Below are 14,065 nucleotides of genomic sequence, written 5' to 3'. Positions count from 1 at the left end.
CGGCGGCGTCGGCTGGCGAGCGTGCGTGGGCTCCGCAAGTCGGGTGGTCCTGTCTGTCGTGCACCCGTTGGGGGGAGGGTCAGGGCGTGGTTGAGAGCGAGGCTAGAACCAGGGGCAGGACGACGACGGGGGCCGCTGGCGACAGAACGAACGGGGATCGGTGACACTCCGTGCGACGTGCACGTAGATGCGCACCGGTGACGCTGCGAGATGCGCCAGGCTGGCGGGGCGAGGCGGGGGCTTTCGAGGAGGAGTCTAACTAACACCGGCGCTGATGGCTGTGGCTCGTTGAGGGCGATAGGCACGAGGAGGCACCGGGGTCCGTTTCGCGTGCCCTGCGTCCTCCCGCCCCCGCCCCCCGATCGCGAGCATCGTCCACGCGTCAGTCGGCGGCGGGTCGGGCTGGAGCGCACTAAGCACGTACGGCACGAGCGCGTGCTTCTCGTCGGCAGGGCGGGGAAGGGCAGGTGATGTGGGGAGGAGGGGGCGAGCGAGGAACGCGGGAGGACGGACGGTGCCTGTGTGCGTCGGGGGCGAGAGGGAATGACGTCGGGCGGGACGCGGGGAGGGACACGGGGCTCGGGGCGCGAGAGGGGCGGAAGGAGGCTTATCGCGGGGCACGGCCCTCGAGACGCGCTAGAAGCGTCGGCGGCGGGGCGGGCTGGAAGGTCCGGGGCCGCGCTGGGGGCGTGACGGCGACGGATGCGGCTTAGGGCGCGGGGGGTGAGAGAAGGAGGAACGGGTCCGGGGGCAGAGGAGGGCTTGGCTGGCCAGCTGTGCGGGGGCGAGTGCGCGCGCCGTGGATTGGGCACGGGCGGGCGGGCGGGCGAGGCGGGGTTGTCGAGCCTGGCCCGCTCCGCTTGGCGGGCTTCGAGCGAGGTCGTTCCGTGGCCAGTGGGAGTGTGGGGACGGAGGACGATCCCGAAGGTCTGTTTGGCTCGGATGGCGTGGTGGGTACGTAAGGAAGTGAAGGGGAATGCATTGCTTGCGGCAGCGGTGGGCGTACCTGTGGCTGAATAGAGGAGTACATATCAGAAACAAAAAGGAAGGTGCGGACGGCCAAGGACAGCTGGCTGTCGAGAGGAGGGCTGGGCGCGGACTAGGACGGGGAGAAAGAGAAGGATGGCGTACCTGGGCCACGGAGCGGGAGGAGCGAAGGGCGGGGCGGTCGGGAGCGGGTGACAGCAACTGTCAGCGGGCGAGGGAGCCTTCGCGAGCGTGACTGCCTCCTTGGGCGGGGACGATGGCAGAGTCAAAACGGACTTCTAGCTCGCGGCGAGATTTCGGGGGACTCGAGCGTGGCAGCGTCCGCCAGCGTCCGACGGACGGTGTCGCTCGCCAGAGGGAGCATCTCTCGCCTGCAGTGGCGTCGCTGCGCGCGCGGGCTTCCCTGCCTGTTTGTCGAGCTTGGGATGAGAGCTTTCGATGGCGACGTCCCGAGGCCGATCCATCCTCCTTCCCCGCCCTGTCCGTTTCTTTCGATGGCACGTCAGCATCAGCGCCAGCCGTCCCAGCTCGAAGCTCCCCGCGCTCACCGTGCTCGCAGTCGGTCTGGGCTGGGTGACGCAGCCGTTCCCGCAGATCTTCCCAAGCGGCCCTGTGCCGCATGCGGGCAACGTTGTCGACCACGCAGAGCTAGCTCTGTCTTCGAGCTGCGTGGTGGCCCGCGATGGCCGTCCAGCGGGGGGACTGAATGGCGGACAGGCCTGCCAGCGGACGGGTGATCGTTGGAGGATGCCGAGCGAGCGGAGACTTTCCGCCCCGAATCCCTGCGCTCCCAATGGTCTCATCGCTCCTCGAAGCAGTGATTGGCCATCGAGACAAGTGGCCAGGTCATCACCGAAGCTCGGTGGCGCCGACGTCAGTACCTGCGCCGCGACGGGGAGATGGAAGGGTGGGCGAGAGCTGGAAGACGGCGTCGTTCTGACGAAGAACGGGTGTCCTCAGCCTCCACCGTCACGACTCAGACTGCTCCCCTCCCGGCCCCAGCAGTTGCAGATGTCCAGATACGGTGGTGTGCGGTACGTGCCTACTCACCTCTCGTCAGTGGCCGCGTTCGGCGGGGGCGGGGAGCGTGACGGCCCCGCGCACGCCGTGCGCTCGGGGCGGGGGCTGGGAGATCGGGCGCGCCAGATGCGGCCAGGCGAGATAAATTGCGGTTTGGGGCCTGGCGGGCGCGGCTCGTCCTCTGCGCGGACATGGTACGCTTCTCGGTCTGACCGCGCGCGTGGTCGCTGGGATTTCGAACGATGGCGGGACGGGACGCGTCGCTGGGTCGGCGTCGTCGTCGTCTGCGCGAGGCCGGCGTCGTACCCTGTTCTCTGAACCTCTCCGTCACCGTCGCCGTCAAGTCGATGTGGCGGGTGGCAGGCACACCATTCGCCCGCGAGGCGGAAACAAATGCGCAAAGACGTTTGCGAGGTCTACGCGAGCGAGGCGACGAGGAAAAGCAGGACGGCCGGGGAACGGAAGCAAATCGACCCCTGCCCAGCCCAGCGCTCGATTGCACGACGCGCTAAAAGCCTCGAGGCGCAGCAGATTCGGATCCCGTCGCCGGCGGCTTACCGCTCAGAGGTTGGTAAGGCGCGTTTTGGATCCGGGGACCCACGCACTCCAGCTGACCGCCCCCGGCGCTCGCTGCCCGAACCTCGCCCGCCGTGCGGTGGTCGTGGCGTCGTGCAGTTGATTCCGTCCTGCGCGCCGCGTCGGCCACAGGCACGGCGGTCGCGGCGGGTCTCGCTGCACGTTGGCCCCTCCCCCAGCTTCGACGTCGAACGTTCAACGGGCGCGGGGAGATCAGAGTCCACAGGTGAAGCTCAATCTAGACCCTTCGGGCAGCCTGCGTGCACCGTTCAACCGGACGGGCTCGAACGGGCTCGAACGGGGCACGCCCAGCACTCGCGGGTCTCAGATTCATCGACCTGGCAGTGGCTTTGGGCCGCGGCGAGAGCGGAGGGCGGGGCGCACGAGGCTACGGCGCGCATGGTCAGTCGAGCGGCCCCGCACGCGCCCGTTCTGGGCGAGCGGCGTGCTGCGTGGGACACCCTTGCCGACGGGCGGGCTGACTTGGGTGGGATCGCCCGGGTGGGCCCCGAGGGGGTGAGTCAGCGCCGGAATTGGCGTGATAAGGGTACGGGTACGAAGACATTTATCATGGCCGTCGGTCGGTCGGTCGGTCAGTCGGTCGGAGGAGGGGGTGGGCCTCGAGTCTATTTCCATTCGGGCGTACGCGGCTCGGTCGCGAGAGTTCGCGTCCGAGGGCGTGCTATGAACCCACATACTGTACCATTTCGACCCAAAGTTCATGTCATGCGTCACGGAGGCTCATGAACTTTCGATCAAAGTGTCACGGAGGGCCATGAACTTTCCACCCACGGAAGGTCACGGCGTCTAAATTGCCGCCGTTCCAGCAGTCTGAGCGACGAAAAAACGACGGATTATGCACAGGGGAGGCATTACATGTCTACTGAGATAGTCAGACTGGAAATATAATGATGGATACCCACTCCAGCTTCGTCCTCTTCTCTGGGCTGCGTGGGAAGAAGCCGCCTTCCGGATTAGGTGCTCACAAGGCGCTTAGATCCGTGCCAGCACGCTCCCAGCGGATATCCCGACCCACCACTGTTGACATCGACCATCCTCTCGTGCTCTTCGTCGTCGACTTGCGACGGCTGCCCTCGTCGATGGCAAGACCATTGGTCGAATCATGCGTTTCGAGGTCGCCCGTGACAGGATCCGTGCAGATGGAGGGATGCCTGGCGCGGGTATCGGGCTCAAAAGGTCTGGACGAAGGCGATGCGACAGATGCAGGCTGCTGTCTGCCTGGCGATTGAATTTCACTACCATTATAGCCTACACATTATAATCATTTCAGCGAGAGCAATGACACCGCTAGACAAGCCGCTGATATTCACAATATTGCGCGTTTGTCATCATCAAATAGTCGCGGGCGGCTAGGGGGTCGACCGGCGCTATGAACATTCATGGTGTCACAGGGGCCCATGAACAGGGCGAACTTTGATGTCCGCGGTCACGCAGGGCCATGAACTTTTTCGGCTGGAAAAGTTCATGGTCACGCCCAAAATCGATGAACTTTGGGTCGAAATGGTACAGTACAGTACGACGAGCGCGTCGCGTACCCGACTGTGCAGGGTCGCTGCACGTACGGAAGCGCGGAGGAAGCTGCAGGGCTGCTGTACTGCGCACGTGCGCCCAGCGCCTTCCACCTCCGCGAGCCAGGCAAAAACTCAAGCGGAAGCACGCAATCGCCGCGCGGCCGCGGCGCTGGCCGCTGGCCTGTAGGACTCGCGCGCCTGACCACGTTCATTCGTTCCGCGCACCCCCTTCGGTCCCAGACTTGCACGGCGGGCGAGACCGACGACGGTGTGCGTGTGGGGCCGTGGGCACTCTGTCGGCCGCTGTGGGCGTGACTCGGAGGCAATTGGCCCGAGCGTTGGCCGGAGACGCCACATTAATAAAGGCAATGATGTGCGGCCCCGGGCCTGGCACGAGCGCGATGGCGCGGGCTGTCGCGGCTGGGCACGATTCAGGCTAGTGTCGGCGCTGGGGCAGACCGCGAGTCGAACGTGCGAGCGCACCGAAGAACGAGCGTCGGGCGTCGAGCGCGGGGCGGAAGAAAAAACCGAGGGAGGAGGAACGAACACGGCTGCTGGAAAACTGAAATTGGAAGGCGAAGGGCACGACCGTCGACCGTCGACCAGGGCGGGCCCGCCACCGAAGCCGCCGCCGGCGCGCGCGCGCGAGCCTCCCGAGCCCGCCTCGGGAGCGCCGGGACGTCGGCCAGGGCTGGAGCGAGCGCAGGGTCCCGCGACGGCTGGTGGCGTTCCCGATCTTTCCGGACACGCTAACGCGCGCGCGCGCGCAGGCTGCAGCGGCCGCACCGCGCCAAGGCGGATCGGGGCCTCGGGAGGCGGCGGCTGGCCTGGCGAGCTGGATTGATCAGCCCTGGGCGGACGACGGGAGGGGGTTAGTGCCAGCGCGCGGCGGGACCGAGCGTCGACTGGGATCTGAGACGAGGCGGGCACCTGAGCTGCAGGCGGCGATGGACCGGCACTGGTGGGTACAGAGTGTCGCGACGAGGGCTGCGATGTACAGCATCCGGGGCTTGGGGGGCGGAGAGCGCGAAGGCATTTCATTGCGGCCAGAGCGCCAGTTTAGTCCGTGTCCTGGAGGATCGCCAGCCGCTATCGCGGTCGTAGGCAACGGCGCGGAGGGCGAGCGAGATGGCTGTGTCGTGGGTGACGCAGGGCAGGTCGCGTGCATCAGCTGCACGTCTGGTGATGCGGGCGAGCTTGAGTTTGTTTGGCAACGAGACCCGCTGCCCTAGACTGAGGCACGAGGATCGCGGGCTGTTCGTCCGACTTCAGATACGCCCATCGAGGGACGCAGCGGCGAAACATATGCTCGAGATGGGTGCTCCCTGGAAGAGTTCGTCGTGGGTTGAGGGACCGCCGGGCGCATGGTAGCACGAGAGACCGGGTGTGTACATTTTCAAACATCGGGAGGCCAAGAGACCGAATCGACCGGGGTGGCTCTGTGTGAGCCCGTGCACCACGTCGACGCGCTCGAAGAGGACGAGCAGGAGGACAACCTAGGACAACTCGGACATCGGCCACGCTAGTCAAAGTTTCTGAGCCCAGATCGAATCGGCATCGGTGGGCGTGACTCGCGCAGCGGTGACGCGCCGTTCATATAGCCATACGCGGCCCAAGCGTGGACTGGGGGCTTGGCGGGGGCGGGGGGGCGGGACGCGCGCCGGCTTGGGCATGGCGGGGGTACCGGGCGCGTGATGGCAGCACAGGGCGCGCGGGCGGAGCTTGCGAGCCCCACGCTGGCTGGCTTGGGAGGCGTGACAGGCCGCGTCGAGGCCGCTGGGCGACGTGCAGGACGCGCGCCCGACCCGTCACTCGAGGCAGGGCGCGGATAATGAACTCGGGCGCTCGAGGCGGGCACGCGGCCACCCGCGACCGTCGTTCGTCGCTGTGTGGCCCGGCCACGCGCCCCGCGCGCCACCTTCGTACCGTCCCGCGGCGGGGCGAGGCTCTAGAGGACGTCCGCACGGTCGACGGCAACGACTGTCGGATTCGAGGTCGAATCGAAGGCGCGCGGCTGAACATGTCCTCCGCGCCTGCCGTCCGTCCCGTACTTCCGACTCGGCGCCGCCGCCGTGCACGGAATGGGACCTCGCGCCTCGCCCGCGCAGGAGCGCCGCGGGCACCGTCGTGGCCACCGCGAGCCACCTTCGGTCGGCCGAGGATCAACGACCAGACGAGGATCCAGGGCGGGCGTGAGCGCGCGTCACTCTGCGTCCACACGCGCGGGCTCGTTGGGAGTTTGGCATGCATCGGGCATCGGGTAGGCTAGCAGCGACGCCGCCCCCAGATGGCCCCGGAAGCGGCGGGTACCTCGAACCACCTCACCCCGCCCCGACCGGAGGAGGAGGGCTAGGGCTGGGGCTAGGGCGACGACGGTGAAACTCGGGGCGGTCGGAGTGTGTGAGGTGAGTAGGACGCCAACGTTGGGCGCCGGGAGATGGGTCGCGTGCTCGGGTGGTAGCTAGAGCGGAAGTTGCAATCGCAGCGGGCTCTTAGCTCTAGCTCAAGCTCTGCCGTTTGCGCGGGCTGTGTGTCTGCGGCTGTCGGCGTGCGCTACAGGCTTATTTGCAAGATGGGGATGACGCAGCGGCGAGCGATGTGTGCGTGGCCAGGGGAGTACTTGCCAGGGTCGCGGGGCCTGGCACGGCCAGTCGGGTGTGGGTGTGGCAAGAGAAGGACGGAGTTCGCGCGCGCGCCGATCCGAGGCCAGAAGCGGGCGTGGCTGCGACGCGCTCGGAGGCCCGCACCGGCTGAGGACGTGGGGAGACGTGGGGGCGCGGGCGTGCGCGCGGGAGAAGGTGTGGGGTAGGGGCGGGAAGGCGGGGCGGTGTGGCCAGCCGCGGAGGGCGGACGTCAGGAGAAGGCGCGTGCGCACGCCCGTCGCCCGAGCGGGCAAGGCGCGGCGACCGGCCTGTCCGGCGTCGGGAGCGCGTTCCGGGAGAGGGCGCGCACGGGGTCGGAGGGATGATGTCTGGGGCTGGGGCCGCCTGGGCTCCGAAGGCGGCGGCGGTGGGAAGGGCGTGGGCGCGGGCGCGGTCGCCCAGCGGGGCTGCGGGGGAGCAGCGCAGGTCGGCGAGGATGACGGCACCGGGCGCGTGCCCTAGCTCTCCAGCGGCGGACTCGGACGCGGAGCTGGCGACGATTCAATATTCCGGGGCGCGAACCCAGTCGACGCTCCACCCGCCGTGCGAGGCTGCACTGTGGCGATGCTGGAAACGGAGGCGAGAACGAGCGTGTGCTCGGACGACGTCGACGAACGTGGCCCGCCCAGGGGCGGAGGAGGAGGAGGACTCCCCCGTTCCGCCACAAGTCAATCGCGCGCGAAGGGGAGGCGGACCCTGTTTGGATGTCGCGATGTGTGCTGCGCAGCATCCGCCGTGCTTCCTCGCCTTTCTGCGAGGGCTCGGGGTGCGCGCGCGCGAGAACGGGCCCACGGTGACGTCGACGCGGGTTCTGGCCCCCGCTTGGCGTGCCCTTGGCGGTGGGTACGGCGATGGGGTGCACAGTCGTCGGAATCAGTGCGCGGGCGACGCACATCCACCGCCGAGGGGAGCAAAGCCACGACGGACACGGAGGCGAGCACCGAACGCGATCGACGACGTTCACGGAGGATGCGACGGCCAGCGATCGTCCCAGCGCTTGCCAGCCACCAGCGGCCACGTGGGAGCACACGGGCACGATCGCTCACCCTCGGCGCGGGAGAATCTCGCCCGCGCACTCAACCACCTCCGCGACCAGGGCCGTATTTTGTAGCCAAGATGGCGGACATCTCTCTTTCTCACTCGTTCCGTCATCGGCAACTAGGGGTCTATGCATTGCTGCGCATCTAGAAGTACTGGGGTACATGTGGATAGCGTACATCCACGGCGGGCGCCGCGGGAAATATCAGAGATGTGGATATGCCTGAATGGGATATGATGCGAGAGGGGGGAATATGGGGCGAGTGTGATCGAGTATATGAGCATATGCGACTGGACAGAGCAAGCGAGACAAACAACGCGCTCCGGCGAATCGAGTCCGATCCAGCGGCCGTAACCGCACCGATCCTGCACGACTCGGGTGACACGATGTGAAGAAAGGAAAGTCATGGTATGCGCGCGGCAGGCTGCGCGGTGATCAAACAAGCGAGTGGGGGAGCGTGGTAGAAGCATGGCCGAGACGAGGGAGAGGGGAGGGACGACCGAGCGGAGCGGGTCAAGATGGAGGTCGAGGGGAATGAGACGACGCCAACGTGTGGTCATGGGGGTTAAGTCCGTGTACAGAATCGAGGGGGCAGACGTCATCTTTTTGAGGTCCATGCCGGGGAAGTGGAGTGGGGGGCTGAGAGGGGTAGGACCTCGGCGCAGTCGCGCACGGCGACGACGCGGGCGGGATTGGGTTCTTATTTTGCCAATCCCAGTGGCGAGAGAGCAAAGGAAAAAATCATGCGAGTCCGGCGGAGTGGCGGCGGGCGGGATAAATACTGTACAAGACGCGCGACAAGCGTACGTCGTCTATGCCAAGCAGCGGAAAGCGAAGGGCGAGCGCGAGGATGGGGATCATGACGGAACGCGCAACGCCTTTCGGCCGCGCGCTCGGTATGCGGGGTGGTCTCCCGTCGCGGGTCGCCGGCTGGACAGCGGCTGGTTTTCCTTCGACTTGGAACTGAGCCCTTTGCGAGCCGCCATTTCGGGGGTGTAGTAGAGGGAGACGGGCGAAGCCGTTCGCCGGACCTTGAAGGTGGGGTAGTCGACGATCGAGTCCGTGTCGGAGCCGTCGACGACGTGGACTTCGTGTACTCGGGTCAGGGTTGTTGGCCGCTGAGCGTCCTTCTTAGGAGATGGAGGCGCAACGAGAGCCTTGAGCTGGGCGCGAAACCCGCCGAGAAAGGAGCCCGGGCCGGCGAAGGAGCGTAGGCGGGAGGAGTCGTAGAGCGAGCCGACTTCGGAGCCGGTCGCGGGTGTGACGACGGAGGAGGACGATGAACCGGTGGCCAAAGAGAGGACGCTCGCCGACAGCGCGGACGTCGAGTCCCTCGACAAAGACGGCAGTGATTGCTGGGGGGTGAGGATGGGGCGCGATGGCTCCGCGGGTGCCGGCTGCGCGCGGGACATGGCGAGGGAGGGCTTTACGGGGGACGAGGACTGGAGGAGGAGCTTTGGGCGGAGAGTGGCGGTGGGGACGTCGTCGTGATCGTTTGGTGCGCCGCGGGGGATGGAGGAGGCCCACTGGCGGATACCGGCTTCGCCGCGCCCGACCCACGAGTTTCGTGGAGGGGAGGATGGGGTGGGAGGCGGGGGAAGGACGTCTTGGAGGATGTCATCGTCGTCATCGTCGAGGATGGAGTCGCGTTCGAGGGAGGAGAGTGTGAGTTGGGATGGCCAGACGGCGGCGGAGGGGACATCCGAGTTCATGCAGGTTTGGGAGCAGTAGGGAGACGGGCCCTCCTGGGAGGGTGTTACGGCATGACGAGGCAGACAAGGGCGAGGACGTACGACATCGATGCGGCAGCCGCACGACAAGCACCAGTTGACATCTACAGCATCCATCATCGTGAAGGGCGGGAGGGGACGGAGGCGTTGAGGAGGAGGAGGAGGAGGAGGAGGAGGAGGGGAGCCTGGGCAGGCGGTGGACGAGGAGCGGGGCAGGCGAGAGATTCTTATAAGCACATGGACGACGAGGTGAGCAGCCGATCGGTCGAGCAGATCTTGCCCCTTTCATTACATATTCCCGTCCTGCGCCTAGCCCAATCTGGCCCGTCACAGAGAGTCACAGCGGGACGGCCGATGGGGATCTGAAGACCCTGGCCGCCGGCGTCTGGAGGGTGCCCGAGAGCGCGGCGGGGCAGGCCGCAGCCCCCAGCCGCAGCTCGCCCGACGCCCGACGCCCGCCACCGCCGCCCGCTGCCCTCGCGCCACAGCCGCATTCGCTCGCCTTGACTCGCCCGTCACGCGCCCCGCACCCACGCCGACTCATCTCCCAAACAGGCAGCCCGCGTCGGGGCGCGTCCCATCTGCCAGCCGCCCTCCGATCCGCCGCTGCCTGGGCCGGGCCAGACCGCGTTCGTCGCGCTGGCCACAGAGTCCGGCGGGCGCCCTCCAACCTTCGTCTCCATCCTGCTCGCGCTCATCCTCCTTCTCCGTCAGATTCAGATTCGCCTAGCGACCGTGCGACGACGAATCTGTGGGCGCCGCCCTTTACGCGCGCCCTCCCCCCGATGATATCACGACCACCGCCTATCACGACTATTGTCCGCCCCTCGACCGCGCTACACAACCCCCCATTGTACGCCCAGAACACATCGAGGGCCACACCAGCAGACCCTGAGGACCAGTTAGCGTTCGAGGTCGCGCATCCCGTTAGCCTCCCAGCTCCGCCTCATGCCCACGCCCGCCTCCGGGGATCCTCGCCCCCAACATTCAGACGTTCAGAAACATTAAAATTTCGCGCCATCAGCCCAGCCCTCCGCCGCCGTTCCCAGCCCGAGCTCCAGCAACGCGAGACGTGTGCGTGTGAGAGGCCGGACGCGAAGTTCGCCCTGGGTTCGGTGCGTCGACGACGGCGCGCCGACGCTATTTTCTTCCCCTGCGCGGGCCCGCTGCCCACGCTCAGGTCTCAGAGCCCGCGGGTGCGCGCGCCCCGCCGTGGACGAGCCCACCCCGCCCCCTCGCTCGGTGCGCCGCGGCGGGGACGCTCCGCCTCCCGCCGTGGTCGTGTGTGCCCGGGCCCGGCGGGGCGGGCGGCGCCCACCGCGCGCACGACGGTGCGGAGGCGCTCGGGCTCGACTGATACTTTGGTGATGTCCCTCGCTGTCGGGCTCCGGGCAGTCGCGGCATGCAGAGAGGCCGCTTCACGCTGCTGGGAGACCGGGGCGCGAACACCGCTCGCTACATAGTACTTGCTTACAGCACGCTCGCGAGACGAACGAACGGCGACGAACGACGCGACGCGAACCTGCGTGCCGTCGCGGGCGCCAAGTGCGAGGCTCACGGCAGCGGCCGTGCTGGACGCGTGCTGCTCGCCGCCGCGGCTTCGCAGTGGGCCCTCCCCGCGCGCCCGCACACCCACACACCCGCAGAGAATGATGGCGCGCCGCCACCGTCGCCACCGCCGGCACGCGGTGGAAGTTGGGCGTCGCTCGGTCGCCCCCGTTTCTCCGTCCGCTCAATGTCCACACGGCGACCCTTCTTCTCTGTTTATTGCGTTTCGGTCGTCGACGATGATGCCGTCCCACCTAGGTGGCCTTCGCGATCCAGGGTGCGCACGGGCCCTACCGCGCCCGCGGCGGCTTCGGGACGTGGCAGCGTGCGCGCCGTCGCGCGTGCGCTCGGTCGACGACGACGACGACGACAGGGAAGCGATCGAGCGCGGCGGCGGGAGCCCTGGCGACGCGCGGGGTGCTCTGGACCGTGCTCGACGCGCTTGGCGACGGGGTGGGTGTGTGGAGGAAAGAAGAGGAGCGTTATCGGGCCCATAGAGTCGCGCAGTGCGGCGGACTGAAGAGGGCAGAAGGAGAAGGCGAAGAAGGAGATGACGGTGGCGTATAATTAGCCGTGGGCGCGCCAATGGGGGCGCGGCGGGATCGTCACGGCCAAGGCGGGCGGGCGGGGGCGGCGGCGGCGGCGGCTGGGGTCGGGCGAGCTATGTCCGCGCGGTGTGATGGGAGGAATGGGATTCATTGGATGGATCTATGTCCACGTATGTATTTGCTCAGACGGACGCAACATGGGCATCAAATCGGCGTGCGCGTGCAAGGCAAGTAAGTACGACAGGTGCACGGCGCGCACGGGGGCTTCGGTGAGCCTTACCGGCCTCGGTGCGCGCGAAGCGATGCGAGACCGGGCTAGGCAGGTTGTGGGCGGTGGACAGCCCACACGTCCGTCCAAAGTGTAATCGTACTACTGCAACCGGACGGTATCGTACACACGCGGTGCGTGCTGGGAGAGGCAGCGGGCTCGATTGGGTGTGGACGGGCTTGTGCTATGCGTCCCCTCGTGCACTGGGGGACAGGATCGAGAAAGTGCGAGAAGGAGGGTGGGTAGCGTGGCTCGCTCGTGGGCCGTGACAGGAAAGCGCACGGGCGAGAGCCGGGGCAAAGTCCGCCGCGGTGCTCGCATGGCCAGCCCTTCAGGGCTCACTGCTCCAAAAACACGCACAGCGGGCGTGCCCTCCCCTCGCCGGCGCGGATAAAGTCGACTGGTGGGTGATGGGGCCGTTGGGGGACTGGGGCTGGGAGGATGCGCGGGCGTGTTCACGTGCAGCGGACGTTCGTCTTCATTTCCTTCGTCCGTGTCATGGCTGGGGATCGCCGCTCGTCCAACGGAACACGGGCACGGGTGAATGTTTAGGTTTGGGGGCGTGCACGGCCCCGGCTTCGGTTCAGCTCAGGGAGAGCACAGGCACCAGAGCGAAGCAAGCTCTGCGCACCTCCCCGCTCCGTCCGGTCGGGGGCCTATCGAATTCAAATCGTCGTACGTGAGCGCGCCGCGTGAGGCTGATGCCCCGCGCTGCGTACGTGGACGCTGATGAGCCTCTGGACGGTCGGTGAAAACAGGATAAACATGGTGCAGACCCCGCGGCTCGAGACTGGAGAAGCGGATGATACTTGAATACGAGCCGCGTGCGAGCGGGTTCCGGGGGTGCGAGTGCTGGGACGCTGGGACGCTGAACGAGGGTGCACGCGGCTGAACGTCGGCCGCGGCGCAAGAACCGCGCGCGTTCTTCACCCTTGCCCGTCCGGAGCGGTGGTGTGAGCAGGGTGGGAGGTGGTGCCGGCGGAACAAGGAGCGCACGGCCAGCGATAGGGTGGTGTCGTAATACAAGAAACCCTAAGAAGGCGGAGTTGGCAGCGCAGCCTCGGAGCGGCCGTCGAGAGCTTGGGGGAGTGAAGGAAAGCTTGAGCTTCGTGCCACCCGTGCGCAATCCGAAGGCGGCTGGGATCGAAGCCCGCCGAACGCGAACGGCCATCCCGGACGGAAGGGCGTGATGCACGAGGGCGCGCCCGACCGCGAACGCGGGCGTGGGCGGTTTGTATGGGGTGCAGCTGGTGAAGATCGCCAGCGTGGGCCGTGACGGGGCGGGCGTACGCGTGCGTGCGCAGGGCCTGGACCACGCCCGCGACGAGGGACCTCAGTACGCTAGAGTATATAATGACACCTATTAGGTGTCAGATCAATTGGCATGTGCCATATATCCGCGCGCAAAGAAACCACCACGTGACGAGATAGGCCGCAGGCCGCCACGCGCGAAGCGCCCGGCAAAACTCAAACTGCATTTAATCTGTTTCGAACACGGGCATCCGGGATGTACTTGCCACTCCACCAACTGCACCATCAGACTGTTCATAGTGCTCAAACTTGATGTGCTATAGCCTCATCAAATGGTAGGTATGAACACTTGTAAGTCCTCACAGAGGGCTTGTTTTTCGCACTTGCACAAAACGCTCCTGGATGGCGCTTATCTTGGTACTGATTGTGCATCTGCCAATTACGCCGTGTGGCAAACACCAGCGCCTATCTCTGATAGCCGCGCCAGTCAGCGCCTTCCCCCGCCCGCTGTGCCGCCTTGATGGCCCCGATATCTCCGGACGCTCCACGCCGCCGCGTCTTCGCCGGCGCCACCCCGCTCCGCCCCCCGTGCTCGTGTCCCGACAGCGAGCTCGCTGTCCCGCCGCCCCGCTCTCCCTCTCCTCCGTCTCCCTCCATTCTTTTTTGTATCCGCTTGTATTTAAAATGCGCACCTAATGGTATATAATGCAATACCCTCACTCAGTGGGTGAGCCTGCATTGAGCCCTTATACCCCAAAAATGCGTGCAACATAGGAACTTATACAATGATCAATCGTCTGGCTATTATCTGCATCGATAGGATTATGAGAACTCGTTTTTTATCTGAAATCGCAGGTGGATAGCTGGAAGGGTGCAGGTATGATGTCATATGTCATTTCAGGATGACATATTCCACAGTGATAT

At 66.4% G+C, this 14,065-nt stretch overlaps 1 protein-coding gene across 1 annotated transcript; it reads right to left on the bottom strand.

Annotated features, from left to right (window-relative positions):
- Nucleotides 1–8,653: 8,653 nt before the first annotated feature.
- BXZ73DRAFT_45275 (uncharacterized protein) lies at nt 8,654–9,643 on the bottom strand (the record flags this gene model as incomplete). The annotated part of the gene is made up of 2 exons (XM_048019480.1): nt 8,654–9,541; nt 9,590–9,643. The coding sequence occupies 2 exons, from the start codon at nt 9,641–9,643 to the stop codon at nt 8,654–8,656; spliced, it is 942 nt and encodes a 313-aa protein (XP_047878881.1).
- Between the last annotated feature and the right edge of the window lie 4,422 nt (nt 9,644–14,065).

Source organism: Epithele typhae (assembly GCF_022376455.1).
Source record: "Epithele typhae strain CBS 203.58 chromosome Unknown BXZ73scaffold_17, whole genome shotgun sequence".
Taxonomy (NCBI): domain Eukaryota; kingdom Fungi; phylum Basidiomycota; class Agaricomycetes; order Polyporales; family Epitheliaceae; genus Epithele; species Epithele typhae.
Note: the sequence above shows the minus strand (reverse complement) of the source record. Positions and strands in the feature narration are given on the sequence as shown.